Below are 24303 nucleotides of genomic sequence, written 5' to 3'. Positions count from 1 at the left end.
TGGGCACGACAGTCCCTGTCCCTGGCTGGAGTGGGGGGAGGCAACACTGAGGAAGGGGAACCTTGTAGTGCAGGAGCAGGGAGGAAGCAGTTCCTGGGTGCATTGAGAAGGGAGTATAAAAGGTGGGCACCATCTTAGTTCAGTGCAGAGAAGTCTGAGCAGAAGTGGCAGGGAGCAGGGGCTCTGCAAGAGCTCTGCTCCGGAGGCGGGCCTAGTAACAGAGGCCCAGGCCTGGAAGAGGCAGAAGGAAGGAAGAGGAGCGGAGAAGGCTCCAGGAACGAGGAATGAAGGGATCCCAGGGGTGCGGACGGGCGAGTCGCCACCGCACGCCCGAATCCACCTGCGTGGAGGGGTCAGGCCAAAGGGGGAGACCGGTCCCCGAAACTAGTGGAGGCAGGAAACGACCCTCAGCTAGAAACCGGAGGCTCTGACATTTTATGTGGCGCAGTCCCTCGCTACACCCGCTAGGAAGGCACCACATAAGGTCAGGGAAACTGGCGCCAAGTTTACCAAGAGGAGGCCCGAGGCAGCCGGACAGAAGGGTTGGTAAGAAAGGCCAGACAAAGGACACACAAAGGGGGTCCTGTGAAGCGCTCCAAAGATATCTGGGAGTTGTCTGAGCCCCTCACCTGGTGAGCACAGTACGACGTGGGCAGCTGTTACCTGCAGACGTGGTCTGGATAATAAGAACTGTGAGTAAAGGCCCTGGACTGCATCACTGACTCCGTGTCGTTACTGCTGCTGCCCTGCACCATCACCCCCATCCTCCGCATACACTGCCCTGAGGCTATACTCCTCCCGTGGGAAGTTATGCTACGCTCTGCTGCACCCACAACACCAGCCTCAGCGGTCTGCCCTGCAGCGGCGGTTCACTCTGACCGCAATCCACGGGTGGCGTAGTCGGACATTTAAACATCAAAACCACATAAATAGTTCCGCCACTGGTTTGACCACCCTGAGCCACGGAACAGGGTCGTTGCCACGAAGACTACAACCACCAGCATCCACCAAAAAGGGTCCGGCTCCGGGTGTCCCAAGGCCCAGGGGGTGCATCAGAACATTTTCATCACCTTTCACAATCACCAATGGGACAAGGCAGGGATGTCCTCTGTCCCCTCTCTTATACATTCTAGTGACGGAGCACCTGCTCTCATCAATTCGCCATAACCCCAATATTAGGTGGATTGAGGTGGGAGGCACCGAGTACAAGTGCTCTCTATTTGCTGATGATGTCCTAGTATATATCACTCAATCACATATATTCATCCCTGCTGTTATGGCTGAAATAGATCACTTTGTTACATGGTCAAATTTTAAAATCAATGCAGCGAAGTTTGAGGCCCTCGATGTCTCCCTCCCCAAATCCATATAGGATTCCATCCAGTCCAACTTTCCCTTTGCCTGGCCCTCACAGGGTATCAAATACTTAGGAATTCCTATTCATAGAGACCTTTCCCATCTATGTTATCTTAATTTTGGGCCCTTTATTGAACAACTCCATACAAACCACGGTTGGCAAGTTAGAACTGTAAGATTCACTACGTGAACCACTGGTGTTTTGTGGAAAAGCACATGTACACTGTGTTCCAAATTATTATGCAAAAAGTGTTTAGGAGTGATAAGGGAAGAATTTGTTTGTTTGTCAGTTAAACTCATTGATGGTGATGTCAGGGCTCTTTATATCACTGTAAGCAATTGCAGACACCTGTGATAATTAGTTTGGCAGGTGTGTCCAATGAAAGGCAAGACTACTTAAGAAGGCTGTCTCACATTATTAAGCAGCCTACATTTTCTGCCAAAATGGGAAAGAAAAAGGATGTGTCGGCTGCTGAGAAGCAACAAATTGTGGAGTGTTTAGGTCAAGGCATGACTACAATCAACATTGTGCGATGATCAGGATGAAGTGTCTTGGCAATCAAGAAGTATGTAGCTGATTCACAGTACACACGTGTGCGTGCTGATAAGGGCAAATTGAGGACTCTTTCCTACAGGCAATTACGTCAGGTTAAAAGAGCAGTGGCAAAAAAGCCTTGTCATAGCAGCAGACAAGTTTTTGAAGCTGCTGGTGCCTCCAACGTCCCCCGAACAACAAGATGCAGGGTCCTTCAGAGGTTTGCAGCTGTGCATACGCCATCCTGTCGACATCCTCTATCCACTTCACACAAGCAGAAACGGCTCCAGTGGGCTAAACATTACATGAAGACTGATTTCAAAACTGTTTTGTTCACGGATGAGTGCCGTGCAGCGCTCGATGGTCCAGATGGATGGAGTGGAGGATGGCTGGTTGATGGACACCCCACGCAAACACGGCTACAGCGCCAACAAGGAGGAGGTGGAGTAATGTTTTGGGCTGGAATCATGGGGAGAGAGATTGTCGGCCCCTTTAGGATCCCTGAAGGCGCTAAAGATGAACTCCATAATGTATGTGGATTTTCTCAAACAGCACTTCCTGCCATGGTTCAAGAAGAAGAACCGTGTATTTCACAGCAAGATCATTTTTTTGCATGATAATGCACCATCTCATGCTGCACATAAAACATCTGCATCTCTGGCTGATATGGGCATAAAAGGGGACAAACTTATGGTGTGACCCCCATGCTCCCCTGACCTCAAACCCATTCAGAACCTCTGGAGCATCATCAAAAGGAGTGTCTATGATGGCGGGAGGCAGTTCACATCTAAGAAACACCTCTGGGAGGGTATTCTGTCCTCATGCAAAACAATTGAAGCAGAAACCATCCAAAACCTGACAAATTCAATGGACGAGAGAGTTCAGAAGCTCCTTTCGAACAAGGGGTCCTATGTGAAAATGTAACATCACCTAGAATAAAGTTTTGAGTTGAAAACTGTTTGATTTCAGTTTCTAATAACCTGCTAATGCTTATAATTTCAAAAATGACCATTTTTTTGGTCTTTATTAAAATGAAAAGGTTGATCGAAAAGTTTGGGGGATCTAAGAGTGTGGCAACCCAGTAGTCATGATTACTTCGAATTCTGACAATATGAGGGTCATGTTGCAGGTAGTGCAGCAAGAAGGCACTTATGTGTCTTGCACATCTCGGAGCCCCAAAATTATTTTCCGGGCTAGATGCAGCTAAAAATTATTATTAATTTTAAATCTGGTGGAGCTTAGTATAGATGGCCTAATAGGATCAGTGCTGCACACTGCTACAAAGCCCAAATTATTTTCCAGCCAAGATACAGATAAACATGATTAGTAATTTTAAATCTGGTGGAGCTTATTATAGATGTCCTAATAGAATCAGTGCTGCACACTGCTACAAAGCCCAAATTATTTTCCAGCCAAGATACAGATAAACATGATTAGTAATTTGAAAGCTTAAAACGGTTGGTAGGGTGATTTTAACCAATCATCAAGCTTTTACTCTCCCCAGGATGACACAGGGGTAGAAAATTCGTTTCGGATCCATGATTTGTTCATCTTTATGAACGTGAGTCTGTCTACATTATCAGTGGAGAGCCGCGTGCGCTTATCTGTCAGCACACCACCAGCAGCGCTGAACACATGTTCAGACAGAACGCTGGCTGCGGGGCATGACAAGATCTCCAAGGCGTAAGTGGCTAGCTCCGGCCATTTATCCAGATTGGAAGCCCAAAAGAGCAAGGGTCCAGTGACACAGTCATGGCTTCAATGTTTACTTGGAGATACTCCTGTACCATCGTCTCTAGGCGTTGACTATGTGTCAGACTTCTTGTCTCCTGTGGCCTTGCAAAGGATGGGCTAAAAAAGTGGTGAAATGATTCCGCAAAATTGATGTTACCAGCAGATACTGTGGTTCTGTTACGGTTTGAGTGCTGAACACTTGACGGTCCCACAGTTGGCAAGTTGGAACTGTGAGATTCACTACGTGCACCACTGGTGTTTTGTGGAAAAGCACATGTAAGATTCTGCAACAGTCTCTGCTGATACTCCTGCATGCGTGCATCCTTTTCTATGGCAGGAATAATTTCGGCAAATTTACTTTTGTACCGGGGATCTAACAGTGTGGCAACCCAGTAGTCAGGATTATTTCTAATTCTCACAATTCGAGGGTCATGTTGCAGGTAGTGCAGCAAGAAGGCACTCATGTGTGTTGCGCATCCAGGAGCACCAAGTCCCTGTTGTGTTGGTGGCGAGGTAACAATCATGCTTCCTTCCTCTGTCCTCTCCCCCCAACCTCGCACAACAGAAATGTGATCAAGGTCTCCCTCATCTGATGAGTCTTCCATCAGTTCGTCCTCCACTTCTTCCTGGACTCCTGCACCTTCCTCACTAGTTTGGCTGCTACCATGCGCCCTGGTAAAACCATCTCCCCCACCCTCACATGCCTGCCGCCTTGGTGCTGCCGACCGTCTGGACCTTGCAGATGTTAGCCCTTCGGCATACAACTCCTCCTCCTCTACTTCCTCCACCTCCTCTTGTGCCACCACCTGACTCCGAATTCTGTTTAACATGTGCTCCAGCATGTAAATCACCGGAATAGTCATGCTGATAATGGCATCGTCAGCACTAAACATCTTTCAAAACTGTGCAGAAGGGTGCATAGGTCCCTGATCTGAGACCACTCCTCTAGCGTGATTTGCCTCACCTCTGGATCTCGTTGGCCCAGGCTATACGTCAGAACGTATTGCACCAGGGCTTGTCGGTGCTGCCACAGTCGCTGCAACATGTGCAGAGTTGAATTCCACCGGGTAGGCACATCGCATTTTAGCCGGTGAAGTGGCAGGCCCAACGACTTCTGTAGAGATGTAAGTCGCTGAGCTGCGGGATGCGAACGGCGGAAGTGAGCACACAGCAACCGTGCCCTCTGCAGAAGGCCATCTAGTCTGGGATAGTGGGCTAAAATTTGCTGGACAACCAGGTTCAACACGTGAGCCATACAAGGCACGTGTGTGACATTGCCCCGGCGAAGGGCCGCACCAGGTTTGCAGCATTGTCGCACACGGCCTTCCCTGGTTTCAGGTCCAGTGGAGACAACCATTCATGAAATTGGTTCTCCAGAGCTGACCACAACTCCTCAGCTGTGTGACTCACATTTCCCAGACATTTCAAAGTAAAAACCGCCTGATGACGTTGAGCCCTACTGCCAGCATAGTAAGGAGGTGTGCAGGATCCCTTCTGCGCAGTTAGAAAGCTTGTGGCATGACCAGACAGGCTTTGGGTGCAGGTGGAAGACCGAGAGGAGGTTGAGGAGGCAGAAGCAGTGGAGGAACTTTGACATAAAGAGGATTGACGCACAACTCGTGGGGACGGCAAGACTTGGACAGCAGCCCCTTGTCCTGCTGTCACCATAGTTACTCAGTGCCCAGTCAGCGACATGTAACACCCCTGTCCATGCCTACTCGTCCAAGTGTCTGTGGTGAAATGCACCCTGTCACACACAGAGTTTCTCAAAGAAGCGGTGATGTTGTGTGCGACATGCTGGTGGAGCGCAGGCACACCTTTCTTTGAGAAGTAGTGCCGACTGGGCATCTGGTACTGGGGCACTGCGACGGACATAAGGTCTCGAAAATCCTCTGTGTCCAGCAGGCGGAAAGGCAGCATTTCTGTAGCCAAGAGCTTGCAGATGGTGAAATTCAACCTCTTAGCTTTCTCATGGCTAGGAGGAAATGGTCTTTTACTTGTCCACATCTGAGGGACCGAGGGCTGGCTATTGTGCTTAGACGGGGTTGATAAGGGTGTCCCCGGCAAACTGCCGGTCTGTGAGGAAGATGCAGGCGGACATGTTAGGTTGCCTTGATCCAAAGGTGGTGTTATCGATGTCGGACAGCGCTCAACTCCAGCTGGTGTTACCACCTCCAAAGAAAATGATGACCTGCCAATCACGCTGGCTGTTGCGGGTAAAGAGGTGGCAGGTCTGCGCCCCAAAACAGGTGTGACTGCTGTCCCCCCAGTCACAGAGGATGAAGAGGCCGCGGATGCACAAGATATGGCAGACGGTGGTTGGCCCGGCCGGCTAGGCCGCATTGTAGCACACTGAGCTTCCCACTGCAACTTATGCTTCATGTCCATGTGCCGGTTCATGCATGAAGTACTCAAACTATGTATTTTTTGGCCTCTACTTAGCTTTTGCTGACAAATGTTACAGATAACACGAGTTGGGTCATCTTTATCGATCTGAAAAAATGCCCAGGCTATGCAAGGCTTAGCACCCATGCGACCTGAAGAGCCACCACGACTTGTGGTGAGAGGCAGAGTTGTGTTTGAGGATGCAGTTGTTGACGTGCTTCCAGTACTACGTCTCTGTCCAGGAAGGCGCAACCTGACCTCGTCGTCACTAGCATCTTCCTCCACCTCCTCTGCTGACCTAATCTCTTGGCTGACTGTGGGTTGACAGTAAGTGGGATCTCCAACCTCATCATTATCACCCTGTGCATTATCACACCCGTCGTCCTCAGAACCAACCTGTTCCTGCCCTGACAAAAAACTAAAGTTGTCGCTCCAATCAGGTATTTGAGTCTCATCATCGTCTTCCTCATTGTCTCCACCAACAGGAGTTACAGTTTGGGAATGAGGGTCTACATTATGGTCAGAACCTTCTGCGTCTGGTCCTGGATCCGACTCATAAAGATTCTGGGCATCAGTGCAGATCATTTCCTCGTCTGGATTCACAGAAGCGCTGGAGTCGACCTCTGATTCCCAGGCTATAGTATGAGTAAACAGCTCTGCAGACTCAACCATCTGTTCTACCTCATACTCAGACGGGCAGCTGGAGATTTGGGAGCTGTGAGGAAGCAAGTGCGATTGGGGTGACACCTTTGAGGACTGGAGCATTTGTGATGTTGAAGTTGTTGTGGAGGAGAGCCCACTTAAAGGAGCACTTGATATCCGTTGAAGCACCTGCTGTTTTTGTGCCTCATCTGGAATTTGTAGCGATTGGCGTGGCCGTAAGAAAGGGATCTTATCACATTGTCCGCTAAAAGAAGTAGACATTTTAGTTTGGCTGGAAGATGGTCTTTCTTCTGCAGATGTTACTGTTGCTTTAACACCTACCCCACGGACACAACCTTTTTTCCCCTTCCCAACACGCCTATTCCCCTTTCCACCAGCAGCAGGCCTTTTTCCACTCATTTTGGTGGTTAACTAATTCACAAGTCTGGAGTTGTTTGCACAAAAAAACAATGGATGTGAACCGAGCAGAGCTGAGTGGCCAAACTGTGGTATTAGGCCAAAACTATTGGCTGGGTTAGATGTAGTGTTGAGCCACCCCCGTAGTGTTCGAGTTCGGTTCGGTTCGTCGAACACCCGTGTGTTCGCCGAACTGTTCGTTGAACTGTTCGTCGAACACCTTTGAACACCGTTAAAACCAATGGCAGGCAAACAAAAACACATAGAAACACATAGAAAACACCTTCAAAGGTGTCCAAAAGCTGACAAACTGCTCAGAAGACACAACTAACACATGGTAAAGTGACAAGTACATATAGTCATGCGAAAAGAAAAGAGGTGGAGAAGTAAAAGGAGGGGGAGACACAGATATAGGCATGTCATGCCCTTCTAAAATCCAAAAAGTGAGTAGCCGACACGTTCAGTCCGCTCCTGCCAGTGCCACCTCCGTGTCGCCGGGTTTGTGCCAGAGCCGCGGTGAACCCTGACGGCCAGCCCCCCTCTCCCAATACTGGTGCCTGTCCGCTGGTGGGTCGAGCGAGCCCCCTTGTGGTGGAGGCAGCTCTAAGCTTTTTAATTTAAATTGTCTCTCTAATTTGAATAAATACACTTTAAATCCATTTACAAGGATCTATTGGAGGGCAAGTCTCATGCCAGCAGCCGCATAATTCCAGCTCCAGTAGCGTCCACTAAAGCTGCTGCAGTTAAAAAGCTTTTATAAGGATCGAGCTCGGCTGTCCACCGCAAGGCATCCTACTGCCAGTCCGAGCCCCTATGCCTTGGGTTGCCTCCTGATGCTCTTCACTGAGTATCCCGTGGTCCCGAAGCATTTCCTTTGAAAAAATGAAGTGTCCAAACTACAGGTGGTGTAGCTTGCTTAACAGCCGGGAAAATCCGCTGACTAGCAGACCCTGCTACTAGGCACAAAGTATTTCCTGGGCTAGATAAAGTTAAAAATTTGTAATTAGATACTCTCGTTGGATGCTGAGAAAGCATTCCATAGAGTCTCCTGGCACGCCATATATGATTCTCTTAAAAAGCTTGGGGTAGGGGTCTAGGGGACCCTTTTATAGCCAAAATCACGGCCCTGTATCGCAATACGTCACCTAGTCTGAAGATAAATGGAACTGTAGCACCCTGAGGGCTCGGTTGCTACAGAGGTATTGCACCTCTCCCAGAGGTGTGATATCTCACTCTCAGGTAAGGATGTAGTGTGGATCAGGACCCGACACCTGCATGCATTACACCACATTGCCGTGGGGCAGGGCGACCAATGTGCCCCTGAGATGGGCACGACAGTCCCTGTCACTGGCTGGAGTGGGGGGAGGGAACACTGAGGAAGGGGAACCCTGTAGTGCAGGAGCAGGGAGGAAGCAGTTCCTGGGTGCATTGAGAAGGGAGTATAAAAGGTGGGCACCATCTTAGTTCAGTGCAGAGAAGTCTGAGCAGAAGTGGCAGGGAGCAGGGGCTCTGCATGAGCTCTGCTCCGGAGGCGGGCCTAGTAACAGAGGCCCAGGCCTGGAAGAGGGAGAAGGAAGGAAGAGGAGCGGAGAAGGCTCCAGGAACGAGGAATGAAGGGATCTCAGGGGTGCGGACGGGCGAGTCGCCACCGCACGCCCGAATCCACCTGCGTGGAGGGGTCAGGCCAAAGGGGGAGACCGGTCCCCGAAACTAGTGGAGGCAGGAAACGACCCTCAGCTAGAAACAGGAGGCTGTGACATTTTATGTGGCGCAGCCCCTCGCTACACCCGCTAGGAAGGCACCACATAGGGTCAGGGAAACTGGCGCCAAGTTTACCAAGAGGAGGCCCGAGGCAGCCGGACAGAAGGGTTGGTAAGAAAGGCCAGACAAAGGACACACAAAGGGGGTCCTGTGAAGCACTCCAAAGTTATCTGGGAGTTGTCTGAGCCCCTCACCTGGTGAGCACAGTATGACGTGGGCAGCCGTTACCTGCAGACGTGGTCTGGATAATAAGAACTGTGAGTAAAGGCCCTGGACTGCATCACTGACTCCGTGTCATTACTGCTGCTGCCCTGCACCATCACCCCCATCCTCCGCATACACTGCCCTGAGGCTATACTCCTCCCGTGGGGAGTTATGCTACGCTCTGCTGCACCCACAACACCAGCCTCAGCGGTCTGCCCTGGAGCGGCGGTTCACTCTGACCGCAATCCACGGGTGGCGTAGTCGGACATTTAAACATCAAAACCACATAAATAGTTCCGCCACTGGTTTGACCGCCCTGAGCCACGGAACCGGGTTGCCGCCACGGAGACTACAACCACCAGCATCCACCAAAAAGGGTCCGGCTCCGGGTGTCCCAAGGCCCAGGGGGCGCGTCAGAACATTTTCATCACCTTTCACAATCACCAATGGGACAAGGCAGGAATGTTCTCTGTCCCCTCTCTTATACATCCAAGTGACGGAGCACCTGCTCTCATCAATTCGCCATAACCCCAATATTAGGTGGATTGAGGTGGGAGGCACCGAGTACAAGTGCTCTCTATTTGCTGATGATGTCCTAGTATATATCACTCAATCACATATATCCATCCATGCTGTTATGGCTGAAATAGATCACTTTGTTACATGGTCAAATTTTAAAATCAATGCAGCGAAGTCTGAGGCCCTCGATGTCTCCCTCCCCAAATCCATATAGGATTCCATCCAGTCCAACTTTCCCTTTGCCTGGCCCTCACAGGGTATCAAATACTTAGGAATTCCTATTCATAGAGACCTCTCCCATCTATGTTATCTTAATTTTGGGCCCTTTATTGAACAACTCCATACAGACCACGGTTGGCAAGTTAGAACTGTAAGATTCACTACGTGAACCACTGGTGTTTTGTGGAAAAGCACATGTACACTGTGTTCCAAATTATTATGCAAAAAGTGTTTAGGAGTGATAAGGGAAGAATTTGTTTGTTTGTCAGTTAAACTCATTGATGGTGATGTGTGTCAGGGCTCTTTATATCACTGTAAGCAATTGCAGACACCTGTGCTAATTAGTTTGGCAGGTGTGTCCAATGAAAGGCAAGACTACTTAAGAAGGCTGTCTCACATTATTAAGCAGCCTACATTTTCTGCCAAAATGGGAAAGAAAAAGGATGTGTCGGCTGCTGAGAAGCAAAAAATTGTGGAGTGTTTAGGTCAAGGCATGACTACAATCAACATTGTGCGATGATCAGGATGAAGTGTCTTGGCAATCAAGAAGTATGTAGCTGATTCACAGTACACACGTGTGCGTGCTGATAAGGGCAAATTGAGGACTCTTTCCTACAGGCAATTACGTCAGGTTGAAAGAGCAGCGGCAAAAAAGCCTTGTCATAGCAGCAGACAAGTTTTTGAAGCTGCTTGTGCCTCCAACGTCCCCCGAACAACAAGATGCAGGGTCCTTCAGAGGTTTGCAGCTGTGCATATGCCGTCCTGTCGACCTCCTCTATCCACTTCACACAAGCAGAAACGGCTCCAGTGGGCCAAACATTACATGAAGACTGATTTCAAAACAGTTTTGTTCACGGATGAGTGCCGTGCAGCGCTCGATGGTCCAGATGGATGGAGTGGAGGATGGCTGGTTGATGGACACCCCACGCAAACACGGCTACAGCGCCAACAAGGAGGAGGTGGAGTAATGTTTTGGGCTGGAATCATGGGGAGAGAGATTGTCGGCCCCTTTAGGATCCCTGAAGGCGCTAAAGATGAACTCCATAATGTATGTGGATTTTCTCAAACAGCACTTCCTGCCATGGTTCAAGAAGAAGAACCGTGTATTTCACAGCAAGATCATTTTTCTGCATGATAATGCACCATCTCATGCTGCACATAAAACATCTGCATCTCTGGCTGATATGGGCAGAAAAGGGGACAAACTTATGGTGTGACCCCCATGCTCCCCTGACCTTTACCCCATTCAGAACCTTTGGAGCATCATTAAAAGGAGTGTCTATGATGGCGGGAGGCAGTTCACATCTAAGCAACAGCTCTGGGAGGGTATTCTGTCCTCATGCAAAACAATTGAAGCAGAAACCATCCAAAACCTGACAAATTCAATGGACGAGAGAGTTCAGAAGCTCCTTTCGAACAAGGGGTCCTATGTGAAAATGTAACATCACCTAGAATAAAGTTTTGAGTTGAAAACTGTTTGATTTCAGTTTCTAACAACCTGCTAATGCTTATAATTTCAAAAATGACCATTTTTTTGGTCTTTATTAAAATGAAAAGGTTGATCGAAAAGTTTGGGGGATCTAAGAGTGTGGCAACCCAGTAGTCATGATTACTTCGAATTCTGACAATATGAGGGTCATGTTGCAGGTAGTGCAGCAAGAAGGCACTTATGTGTCTTGCGCATCTCGGAGCCCCAAAATTATTTTCCGGGCTAGATGCAGCTAAAAATTATTATTAATTTTAAATCTGGTGAAGCTTTAGTATAGATGGCCTAATAGGATCAGTGCTGCACACTGCTACAAAGCCCAAATTATTTTCCAGTCAAGATACAGATAAACATGATTAGTAATTTTAAATCTGGTGGAGCTTATTATAGATGGCCTAATAGAATCAGTGCTGCACACTGCTACAAAGCCCAAATTATTTTCCAGCCAAGATACAGATAAACATGATTAGTAATTTGAAAGCTTAAAACGGTTGGTAGGGTGATTTTAACCAATCATCAAGCTTTTACTCTCCCCAGGATGACACAGGGGTAGAAAAGTCTTTTCGGATTCATGATTTGTTCATCTTTATGAACGTGAGTCTGTCTACATTATCAGTGGAGAGCCGCGTGCGCTTATCTGTCAGCACACCACCAGCAGCGCTGAACACACGTTCAGACAGAACGCTGGCTGCGGGGCATGACAAGATCTCCAAGGCATAAGTGGCTAGCTCCGGCCATTTATCCAGATTGGAAGCCCAAAAAGAGCAAGGGTCCAGTGACACAGTCGTGGCTTCAATGTTTACTTGGAGATACTCCTGTACCATCGTCTCTAGGCGTTGACTATGTGTCAGACTTCTTGTCTCCTGTGGCCTTGCAAAGGATGGGCTAAAAAAGTGGTGAAATGATTCCGCAAAATTGATGTTACCAGCAGATACTGTGGTTCTGTTACGGTTTGAGTGCTGAACACTTGACGGTCCCACGGTTGGCAAGTTGGAACTGTGAGATTCACTACGTGCACCACTGGTATTTTGTGGAAAAGCACATGTAAGATTCTGCAACAGTCCCTGCTGATACTCCTGCATGCGTGCATCCCTTTCTATGGCAGGAATAATTTCTGCAAATTTACTTTTGTACCGGGGATCTAACAGTGTGGCAACCCAGTAGTCAGGATTATTTCTAATTCTCACAATTCGAGGGTCATGTTGCAGGTAGTGCAGCAAGAAGGCACTCATGTGTGTTGCGCATCCAGGAGCACCAAGTCCCTGTTGTGTTGGTGGCGAGGTAACAATCATGCTTCCTTCCTCTGTCCTCTCCCCCCAACCTCGCACAACAGAAATGTGATCAAGGTCTCCCTCATCTGATGAGTCTTCCATCAGTTCGTCCTCCACTTCTTCCTGGGCTCCTGCACCTTCCTCACTAGTTTGGCTGCTACCATGCGCCCTGGTAAAACCATCTCCCCCACCCTCACATGCCTGCCGCCTTGGTGCTGCCGACCGTCTGGACCTTGCAGATGTTAGCCCTTCCGCATACAACTCCTCCTCCTCTACTTCCTCCACCTTCTCTTGTGCCACCACCTGACTCCGAATTCTGTTTAACATGTGCTCCAGCATGTAAATCACCGGAATAGTCATGCTGATAATGGCATCGTCAGCACTAAACATCTTCGTCGCCATTTCAAAACTGTGCAGAAGGGTGCATAGGTCCCTGATCTGAGACCACTCCTCCAGCGTGATTTGCCCAACCTCTGGATCTCGTTGGCCCAGGCTATACGTCAGAACGTATTGCACGAGGGCTTGTCGGTGCTGCCACAGTCGCTGCAACATGTGCAGAGTTGAATTCCACCGGGTAGGCACATCGCATTTTAGCCGGTGAAGTGGCAGGCCCAACGACTTCTGTAGAGATGTAAGTCGCTGAGCTGCGGGATGCGAACGGCGAAAGTGAGCACACAGCGACCGTGCCCTCTGCAGAAGGCCATCTAGTCTGGGATAGTGGGCTAAAAATTGCTGGACAACCAGGTTCAACACGTGAGCCATACAAGGCACGTATGTGACATTGCCCCGGCGAAGGGCCGCACCTAGGTTTGCAGCATTGTCGCACACAGCCTTCCCTGGTTTCAGGTCCAGTGGAGACAACCATTCATGAAATTGGTTCTCCAGAGCTGACCACAACTCCTCAGCTGTGTGGCTCACATTTCCCAGACATTTCAATGTAAAAACCGCCTGATGACGTTGAGCCCTGCTGCCAGCATAGTAAGGAGGTGTGCAGGATCCCTTCTGCGCAGTTAGAAAGCTTGTGGCATGACCAGACAGGCTTTGGGTGCAGGTGGAAGACCGAGAGGAGGTTGAGGAGGCAGAAGCAGTGGAGGAACTTTGACATAAAGAGGATTGACGCACAACTCGTGGGGACGGCAAGACTTGGACAGCAGCCCCTTGTCCTGCTGTCACCATAATTACCCAGTGCCCAGTCAGCGACATGTAACGCCCCTGTCCATGCCTACTCGTCCAAGTGTCTGTGGTGAAATGCACCCTGTCACACACAGAGTTTCTCAAAGAAGCGGTGATGTTGTGTGCGACATGCTGGTGGAGCGCAGGCACACCTTTCTTTGAGAAGTAGTGCCAACTGGGCATCTGGTACTGGGGCACTGCGGCGGACATAAGGTCTCGAAAATCCTCTGTGTCCACCAGGCGGAGAGGCAGCATTTCTGTAGCCAAGAACTTGCAGATGGTGAAATTCAACCTCTTAGGTTTCTCATGGCTAGGAGGAAATGGTCTTTTACTTGTCCACATCTGAGGGACCGAGGGCTGGCTATTGTGCTTAGACGGGGTTGATAAGGGTGTCCCCGGCAAACTGCCGGTCTGTGAGGAAGATGCAGGCGGACATGTTAGGTTGCCTTGATCCAAAGGTGGTGCTATCGATGTCGGACATCGCTCAACACCAGCTGGTGTTACCACCTCCAAAGAAAATGATGACCTGCCAATCACGCTGGCTGTTGCGGGTAAAGAGGTGGCAGGTCTGCGCCCCAAAACAGGTGTGACTGCTGTCCCCCCAGTCACAGAGGATGAAGAGGCCGCGGATGCACAAGATATGGCAGACGGTGGTTGGCCCGGCCGGCTAGGCCGCATTGTAGCACACTGAGCTTCCCACTGCAACTTATGCTTCATGTCCATGTGCCGGTTCATGCATGAAGTACTCAAACTATGTATTTTTTGGCCTCTACTTAGCTTTTGCTGACAAATGTTACAGATAACACGAGTTGGGTCTTCTTTATCGATCTGAAAAAATGCCCAGGCTATGCAAGGCTTAGCACCCATGCAACCTGAAGAGCCACCACGACTTGTGGTGAGAGGCAGAGTTGTGTTTGAGGATGCAGTTGTTGACGTGCTTCCAGTACTACGTCTCTGTCCAGGAAGGCGCAACCTGACCTCGTCGTCACTAGCATCTTCCTCCACCTCCTCTGCTGACCTCATCTCTTGGCTGACTGTGGGTTGACAGTAAGTGGGATCTCCGACCTCATCATCATCACCCTGTGCGTTATCACACCCGTCGTCCTCAGAGCCAACCTGTTCCTGCCCTGACAAAAAACTAAAGTTGTCGCTCCAATCAGGTATTTGAGTCTTATCATCGTCTTCCTCATTGTCTCCACCAACAGGAGTTACAGTTTGGGAATGAGGGTCTACATTATGGTCAGAACCTTCTGCGTCTGGTCCTGGATCCGACTCATAAAGATTCTGGGCATCAGTGCAGATCATTTCCTCGTCTGGATTCACAGAAGCGCTGGAGTCGACCTCTGATTCCCAGGCTATAGTATGAGTAAACAGCTCTGCAAACTCAACCATCTGTTCTACCTCATAATCAGATGGGCAGCTGGAGATTTGGGAGCTGTGAGGAAGCAAGTGCGATTGGGGTGACACCTTTGAGGACTGGAGTAATTGTGATGTTGAAGTTGATGTGGAGGAGAGCCCACTTAAAGGAGCACTTGATATCCGTTGAAGCACCTGCTGTTTTTGTGCCTCATCTGGAATTTGTAGCGATTGGCGTGGCCGTAAGAAAGGGATCTTATCACATTGTCCGCTAAAAGAAGTAGACATTTTAGTTTGGCTGGAAGATGGTCTTTCTTCTGCAGATGTTACTGTTGCTTTAACACCTACCCCACGGACACAACCTTTTTTCCCCTTCCCAACACGCCTATTCTCCTTTCCACCAGCAGCAGGCCTTTTTCCACTCATTTTGGTGGTTAACTAATTAACAACTCTGGAGCTGTTTGCACAAAAAAACAATGGATGGGAACCGAGCAGAGCTGAGTGGCCAAACTGTGGTATTAGGCCAAAACTATTGGCTGGGTTAGATGCAGAAAAAAATTATATTCAATTTGCAACCTGATGGAGGTCGGTATAGACGGACTAATAGAGAAAGTCCCACACACTGCTAGAAGGCCAAATATTTTTTCAGAGCTAGATGCAGATAAAAATTATTTTTAATTTGCAACCTGATGGAGGTCAGTATAGATGGACTAATAGAGAAAGTCCCACACACTGCTAGAAGGCCAAATATTTTTTCAGAGCTAGATGCAGATAAAAATTATTTTTAATTTGCAACCTGATGGAGGTCAGTATAGATGGACTAATAGAGAAAGTCCCACACACTGCTAGAAGGCCAAATATTTTTTCAGAGGTAGATGCAGAAAAAAATATATTCAGTTTGCAACCTGATGGAGGTCTGTATAGATGGATTAATAGAACAAGTCCCACACACAGCTAGAAGCCCAATATTTTTTCAGAGGTAGATGCAGAAAAAAATATATTCAGTTTGCAACCTGATGGAGGTCAGTATAGATGGACTAATACAACAAGTCCCACACACAGCTAGAAGCCCAATATTTTTTCAGAGGTAGATGCAGAAAAAAATATATTCAGTTTGCAACCTGATGAAGGTCTGTATAGATGGATTAATAGAACAAGTCCCACACACAGCTAGAAGCCCAAATATTTTTTCAGAGGTAGATGCAGAAAAAAATATATTCAGTTTGCAACCTGATGGAGGTCAGTATAGATGGACTAATACAACAAGTCCCACACACAGCTAGAAGCCCAATATTTTTTCAGAGGTAGATGCAGAAAAAAATATATTCAGTTTGCAACCTGATGGAGGTCTGTATAGATGGATTAATAGAACAAGTCCCACACAGAGCTAGAAGCCCAATATTTTTTCAGAGGTAGATGCAGAAAAAAATATATTCAGTTTGCAACCTGATGGAGGTCAGTATAGATGGACTAATACAACAAGTCCCACACAGAGCTAGAAGCCCAATATTTTTTCAGAGGTAGATGCAGAAAAAAATATATTCAGTTTGCAACCTGATGGAGATCTGTATAGATGGATTAATAGAACAAGTCCCACACACAGCTAGAAGCCCAAATATTTTTTCAGAGGTAGATGCAGAAAAAAATATATTCAGTTTGCAACCTGATGGAGGTCAGTATAGATGGACTAATACAACAAGTCCCACACACAGCTAGAAGCCCAATATTTTTTCAGAGGTAGATGCAGAAAAAAATATATTCAGTTTGCAACCTGATGGAGGTCTGTATAGATGGATTAATAGAACAAGTCCCACACACAGCTAGAAGCCCAATATTTTTTCAGAGGTAGATGCAGAAAAAAATATATTCAGTTTGCAACCTGATGGAGGTCAGTATAGATGGACTAATACAACAAGTCCCACACACAGCTAGAAGCCCAATATTTTTTCAGAGGTAGATGCAGAAAAAAATATATTCAGTTTGCAACCTGATGGAGGTCTGTATAGATGGACTAATACAACAAGTCCCACACACAGCTAGAAGCCCAATATTTTTTCAGAGGTAGATGCAGAAAAAAATATATTCAGTTTGCAACCTGATGGAGGTCTGTATAGATGGATTAATAGAACAAGTCCCACACACAGCTAGAAGCCCAATATTTTTTCAGAGGTAGATGAAGAAAAAAATATATGCAGTTTGCAACCTGATGGAGGTCAGTATAGATGGACTAATACAACAAGTCCCACACACAGCTAGAAGCCCAATATTTTTTCAGAGCTAGATGCAGAAAAAAATTATATTCAATTTGCAACCTGATGGAGGTCAGTATAGATGGACTAATAGAATGATGCTATGCCCAAAAGATTTTACTTCACTAGGTGCAGTAAAAAAATTGGTATTCTATACACAGGTGGTATATCTTGCAACACAGATAGGCTACTCCACTGACTAACACACTCTGCAATAGGCCAAAAAGGATTAGCTTTGCTAGATTCAGCCAAATGCTGTGAAAAAAACTTGCACAGCACTGGCACAGACCTGCCTGGCAAAAACTGATAGCAACTGATGTAACCTAGTCCTGAAAAGGACTCCAATTACAATTCGTCTTTACTCCCACAATCTATCTATTTAAGAGCACAGACCTGCCTGATAAAAGTCGTAGGAAATGCTGTAACCTAGTCCTTAAAAGGACTGCAATCACAACTATTCCCTACTCCCAAGCTATCTGTAGATTTGTGCGAAAATTGGCTTGAAATTAACAAGGTATAGCGCACACAGCAACAGTGGTGCCGTCTAACATGCAGCTGCAGCAGTGAGAAAATGGTGGCGACGGGGAAAATGGCTTGGTCTTATAGGGCAAGGACATGTGACATACACTGCCAATGACACATGCCCTTGCTTGTGAGAAAAAAAGCACTTCGCTCCGTGTGTGCGCTGCTTATAGGCTGACAGATTGCACCTCCCCACTGTAAATGCGGGAAAGAGAAAAAAAAAATGGAGATCTTCATTGTTCCTGCAGAGATCCATCCCCTGCCCCTCCCCCCACCCCGCTGTACACTCAAACTGCGTATTAACATTAATTTTCATCATTACTGAGAAAAAATCCAGTTATGATTTTGGTGCACGAACAGTTATCGAACATAACCTCGAACAGCCGAATTTTTCTCAAATTGTTCGTGTTCGCCGAACGGCTCGAACACCGCCCAAAACAGCTCGAATTTGAGATTGGCGAACAGTTCGAGTAGAACAACGCTCATCTCTAGTTAGATGGAGAAAAAAATTATATTCGATTTGCAACCTGATGGAGGTCAGTATAGATGGACTAATAGAGAAAGTCCCACACACTGCTAGAAGGCCAAATAATTTTTCAGAGCTAGATGCAGACAAAAAATTATTTTGAATTTGCAACCTGATGGAGGTCAGTATAGATGGACTAATAGAACAAGTCCCACACACTGCTAGAAGGCCAAATATTTTTTCAGAGCTAGATGCAGAAAAAAATTATATTCAGTTTGCAACTTGATGGAGGTCAGTATAGATGGACTAATAGAACAAGTCCCACACACAGCTAGAAGCCCAAATATTTTTTCAGAGGTAGATGCAGAAAAAAATTATATTCAGTTTGCAACCTGATGGAGGTCTGTATAGATGGATTAATAGAACAAGTCCCACACACAGCTAGAAGCCCAATATTTTTTCAGAGGTAGATGCAGAAAAAAAATTATATTCAGTTTGCAACCTGATGGAGGTCAGTATAGATGGACTATTAGAAAAAGTCCCACACACAGCTAGAAGCCCAAATATTTTTTCAGAGGTAGATGCAGATAAAAATTATTTTTAATTTGCAACCTGATGGAGGTCAGTATAGATGGACTAATAGATAAAGTCCCCACACTACTAGAAGGCCAAATATTTTTTCAGAGCTAGATGCAGAAAAAAATTATATTCAGTTTGCAACCTGATGGAGGTCAGTATAGATGGACTAATAGAACAAGTCCCACACACAGCTAGAAGCCCAATATTTTTTCAGAGGTAGATGCAGAAAAAAAATTATTTTTAATTTGCAACCTGATGGAGGTCAGTATAGATGGACTAATAGAGAAAGTCCCACACACTACTAGAAGGCCAAATATTTTTTCAGAGCTAGATGCAGAAAAAAATTATATTCAGTTTGCAACCTGATGGAGGTCAGTATAGATGGACTAATAGAAAAAGTCCCACACACAGCTAGAAGCCCAAATATTTTTTCAGAGGTAGATGCAGATAAAAATTATTTTTAATTTGCAACCTGATGGAGGTCAGTATAGATGGACTAATAGAGAAAGTCCCACACACTGCTAGAAGGCCAAATATTTTTTCAGAGCTAGATGCAGAAAAAAATTATATTCAGTTTGCAACCTGATGGAGGTCAGTATAGATGGACTAATAGAACAAGTCACACACACTGCTAGAAGCCCAAATATTTTTTCAGAGCTGGATGCAGAAAAAAATTATATTCAATTTGCAACCTGATGGAGGTCAGTATAGATGGACTAATAGAATGATGCTATGCCCAAAAGATTTTACTTCACTAGGTGCAGTAAAAAAATTTGTATTCTATACACAGGTGGTATATCTTGCAACACAGATAGGCTACTCCACTGACTAACACACTCTGCAATAGGCCAAAAAGGATTAGCTTTGCTAGATTCAGCCAAATGCTGTGAAAAAAACTTGCACAGCACTGGCACAGACCTGCCTGGCAAAAACTGATAGGAACTGATGTAACCTAGTCCTGAAAAGGACTGCAATTACAATTAGTCTTTACTCCCACAATCTATCTATTTAAGAGCACAGACCTGCCTGATAAAAGTCGTAGGAAATGCTGTAACCTAGTCCTTAAAAGGACTGCAATCACAACTATTCCCTACTCCCAAGCTATCTGTCGATTTGCGCGAAAATTGGCTTGAAATTAACAAGGTATAGTGCACACAGCAACAGCGGTGCCGTCTAACACGCAGCTGCAGCAGTGAGAAAATGGTGGCGACGGGGAAAATGGCTTGGTCTTATAGGGCAAGGACATGTGACATACACTGCCAATGACACATGCCCTTGCTTGTGTGAAAAACAGCAGTTCGCTCCGTGTGTGCGCTGCTGATAGGCTTACAGACTGCACCTCCCCACTGCAAATGCGGGAAAGAGAAAAAAAAATGGAGATCTTCATTATTCCTGCAGAAATCCATCCCCTGCCCCTCCCCCCACCCCGCTGTACACTCAAACTGCGTATTAACATTAATTTTCATCATTACTGAGAAAAAATCCAGTTATGATTTTGGTGCACGAACTGTTATCGAACATAACCTCGAACAGCCGAATTTTTCTCAAATCGTTCGTGTTCGCCGAACGGCTCGAACACCGCCCAAAACAGCTCGAATTTGAGATTGGCGAACAGTTCGAGTAGAACAACGCTCATCTCTAGTTATTAAGTCGTCGAGAGTGGTAGGAATGTCCCGACCGGCGAGTTCATCTTTAATACGGCCGGACAGACCTTCCCAGAAGACAGACACCAGGGCGTAGTTATCCCAGGCAAGCTCTGAAGCAAGGGTACGGAACCGTATGGCATATTGGCCCACGGTGAGACTTCCTTGACGGAGGCGTAGCAGAGATGAGGCAGATGAGGTCTTCCGTCCTGGTTCATCGAAGACTTTCCGGAAAGCCGTGAGAAAGGCTGGCAGGTTGGACACCAGGGGGTCTCCTCTCTCCCATAGAGGATTTAGCCAAGCCAGCGCCTCCCCCGTGAGATGGGACTTGATGAAGGCTACTTTGGCTCGGTCGGTGGAAAACTGGTGTGCCAACAGTTCAAAGTGCAGAGTGCACTGGTTAATGAAGCCCTGTGCCTGGCCGGGATCTCCGCCAAAACGAGGCGGGGCTGAGAGGCGGGGACCAGGAAGAGATGCCATGGTATTGATGGGCAGCGGCGGTGCCGGGGTAGTAAGTATGCGAGTGGAGGCCGCTCCCGATGAGGCAGTCAATGTGTCTAGGCGGGAGTTAACACTACGCAGGTGACTCAGGATGGAGTCCTGTTGGGACCTCTGACGGGAAAGTTCATGACATAGGTCCGAGAGTGAGAGAGCTTGGGTGCCACCGGGTTCCATGGCCCGAGCAAACTGTAACGGGTCTGAGAGGTGGAACCTCTGAGCAACTATACAAAGGGGCAGTCCTTGTAAGGAAGCGGGTGGCTCCCAGGGAAGGCGGGCAGGTAGTCACAGCAAGTGACAGGGACAGTCTCTGGGTAGAAGGGCAGGAGGTCACGGCAAGTGACGGGAACAGTCTCTTGACAGGCGGGGTGGTCACAGCAAGTGACAGCAGGGTAAGAGTCTCTAGACAGGCAGGTGGTCACGGCAAGTGACAGCAGGATAAGAGTCTCTAGACAGGCAGGTGGTCATGGCAAGTGACAGCAGGGAAAGAGTCTCTAGACAGGCAGGTGGTCACGGCAAGTGACGGCAGAGCCTCCAGGTAGGCTAGCAGGCGGATAGCAGGTGGGCGCTCCCAGGTGAGTGGGCAGACGTCTCTGAACAGGCAGGTGGTCATGGCAAGTGACGGCAGAGCCTCCAGGTAGGCTAGCAGGCGGATAGCAGGTGGGCGCTCCCAGGTGAGCGGGCAGGAGTCTCTGGACAGGCAGGTGGTCACGGCAAGTAACGGTAGAGCCTCCAGGTAGGCTAGCAGACAGGTAGCAGGTGAGCACTCCCAGGTGAGCGGGCAAGAGTCTCTGGACAGGCAGGTGGTCACGGCAAGTGACGGCAGAGCCTCCAGGTAGGCTAGCAGGCAGGTAGCAGGTGAGCGCTCCCAGGTGAGCGGGCAGACTGATCCATAGACAGACTGGCAAGTGCTGGTAGGCAGACTGTCTGACCGCAGGAATGCAAGCAGACAGACAAGGATCAGGCAGGCATCAAGCAGGGATCTGGCAGGTAACTGGCAGGTATCTGGTAACGGGACCTGAGGGGGGCTGAAGCAGAGTTGAAAGGCTTTGCAACAACATTGCTCGGGCACCTCCATTTTGGAGGAGGTGCCTTATATATGGTGAGGTCCTCGGGCCATTGGCCGGGAACTCCTTAGGACGGTGCGCGTGGCCCCTTTAAGAGAGGGGGAGCGCGCATGCACCCTAAGCACAGAGGCTGGGAAGCAGCGCGCGCTGCCAGCAGAGCAGGAGGAAACCGCCGGGCAGGGAGCGGAGAGGTGAGGGGAACGACGTCCCTGCCTAGCAGGAGGCAGGGACGCCGACGCTACATGTATTCATTCAAATTAGAGAGACAATTTAAATTAAAAAGGTTAGAGCTGCCTCTACCGCAGGGGGGCTCGCTCGACGCACCAGCAGACAGGCACCAGTATTGGGAGAGGGGGGCTGGCCGTCAGGGTCCACCGCAGCTCTGGCACAAACTCAGTGACACGGAGGTCGCACGGGCAGGAACAGACTGGCTGTGTCGGCTTCGCACTTTTTTGGTTTTAGAAGGGCAGAACATGCCTATATCTGTGTCTCCCCATCCTTTTACTCCTCCACCTCTTTTCTTTTCGCATGACTATATGTACTTGTCACTTTTCCATGTGTTAGTTGTGTCTTCTGAGCAGTTTGTCAGCTTTTGGACACATTTGAAGGTGTTTTCCATGTGTTTCTATGTGTTTTTGTTTGCCTGCCATTGGTTTTAACGGTGTTCGAAGGTGTTCGACGAACCGAACCGAACTCGAACACTACGGGGGTGGCTCAACACTATATTTAATGTCATGCATGTCGCTGTAATCATAAGTAACATGTACTTTCCTTGTATTATTTCCAGATAGTGAAATCTGCCACAAGTGTCCTGATGAGAAATGGCCAAATGAAGCTAAAGACGAGTGTATCCCAAAAATAATAGAATATCTGTCATATGAGCAGGATGTAATGGCAGCAGTTTTCTCCTCCATGTCTGGACTTTTACTTATCATAACCCTCCTTGTATCATGGATTTTCATTTTCTTCTCAGACACTCCTATAGTAAAAGCCAATAATCGGAACATCAGCTTCATTCTTCTTCTGTCCCTCAAGATGAGTTTATTTTGTGTGTTCCTGTTCATTGGTCGCCCGGATGACACAACCTGCATGGTACGACAAATCTCCATTGGAGTCACCTTCACTGTTGCGGTGTCTTCTATCCTGGCCAAGTCCATCATGGTTTCCATCGCTTTCAAAGCCACCAGACCTGGAAGCTCCTGGAGGAGATGGATGGGGGTGACACTGCCCAATTCTGTAGTCCTCATCTGCTCCTTCATTCAGTTGCTGAATGGCGTTATTTGGTTGTCGGTTTCTCCCCCATTTCAGGAGATGGACATGGACACTTATCCAGGGAAGATCATCATTCAATGTAATGAAGGCTCTGTTGTGGCTTATTATTTCATGTTGGGTTATATGGGGTTTCTAGCCGCTGTGAGCTTTGTTCTGGCTTTCATGGTGAGGACATTACCTGATATCTATAATGAGGCCAAGTACATCACCTTCAGCATGCTGCTCTTCTGCAGCGTCTGGATCTGTGCTATCCCAGTGTATCTGAGCAGTAAGGGGAAGAACATGGTCATGGTACAGATATTCTCTATATTGGCCTCGGAAATTGGGATATTGGGCTGCATATTCTTCCCCAAATGCTACAATATTATCATGAGGCCAGAGATGAACAGTAGAAGACAATTCCTGGAGAAACATTAATGCATGCAATAGTTATACATAGAACACTGTTACTAACATGGGATTTGCATCTTATATTTATATTGATACTATTTAAATAAATAAATGAAATATAAAGAGCAAAATCCACATTATTAGATAATGTTTCAATTGTGTTTATTGTTGTAAACCAGGAGGCTCGGGTGCTCTAAAAGTAGAGACTGGGGAAACATTGACGAAATATATCAAAGAAAAAGATAGCACTCATCCTGGTTGAGAAGGTGAGGTATTAGTTAAAAGGCAAATGGTCTTTTAATTCTTTTGTGACATATTTTCCTTTGTCTCCCTTATCTCAGCTGTCAGGGTGGGATGTGTAGAGGATGTCAGCTCTATGGTCTGATGTGTTGAAATTCTAGAAATAATCAGCGGGGTAATTTTACCAGTACGTCATATTTCAAAAATATCTAAAAATACACATTTATACATTAATGAACGAGTAAATGAATGAAAACATTGACTGTCACATGTGATATCAATTACATTTTATATTAAGTAACATAGTAACATAGTTTTT

The 24303-nt window shown here is 47.4% G+C and overlaps 1 protein-coding gene across 1 annotated transcript in view; it reads left to right on the top strand.

Moving 5' to 3' along the window:
- The window catches only part of LOC141197275 (vomeronasal type-2 receptor 26-like), an 86520-nt gene extending 62749 nt beyond the window's left edge, over positions 1 to 23771 (top strand). The window contains exons 2-3 of the mRNA XM_073662663.1: positions 22870 to 22929; positions 23056 to 23771. Of these exons, the coding sequence (XP_073518764.1) occupies positions 22870 to 22929; positions 23056 to 23771 (776 nt within the window). The remainder of the gene's footprint in view (positions 1 to 22869; positions 22930 to 23055) is intronic.
- The last annotated feature ends 532 nt before the right edge of the window (positions 23772 to 24303 follow it).

This window comes from Phyllobates terribilis, unplaced genomic scaffold (genome assembly GCF_046119375.1).
Source record: "Phyllobates terribilis strain yellow unplaced genomic scaffold, ASM4611937v1 Scaffold_82__1_contigs__length_6685932, whole genome shotgun sequence".
NCBI classification, from domain to species: Eukaryota; Metazoa; Chordata; class Amphibia; order Anura; family Dendrobatidae; genus Phyllobates; species Phyllobates terribilis.
Note: the sequence above shows the minus strand (reverse complement) of the source record. Positions and strands in the feature narration are given on the sequence as shown.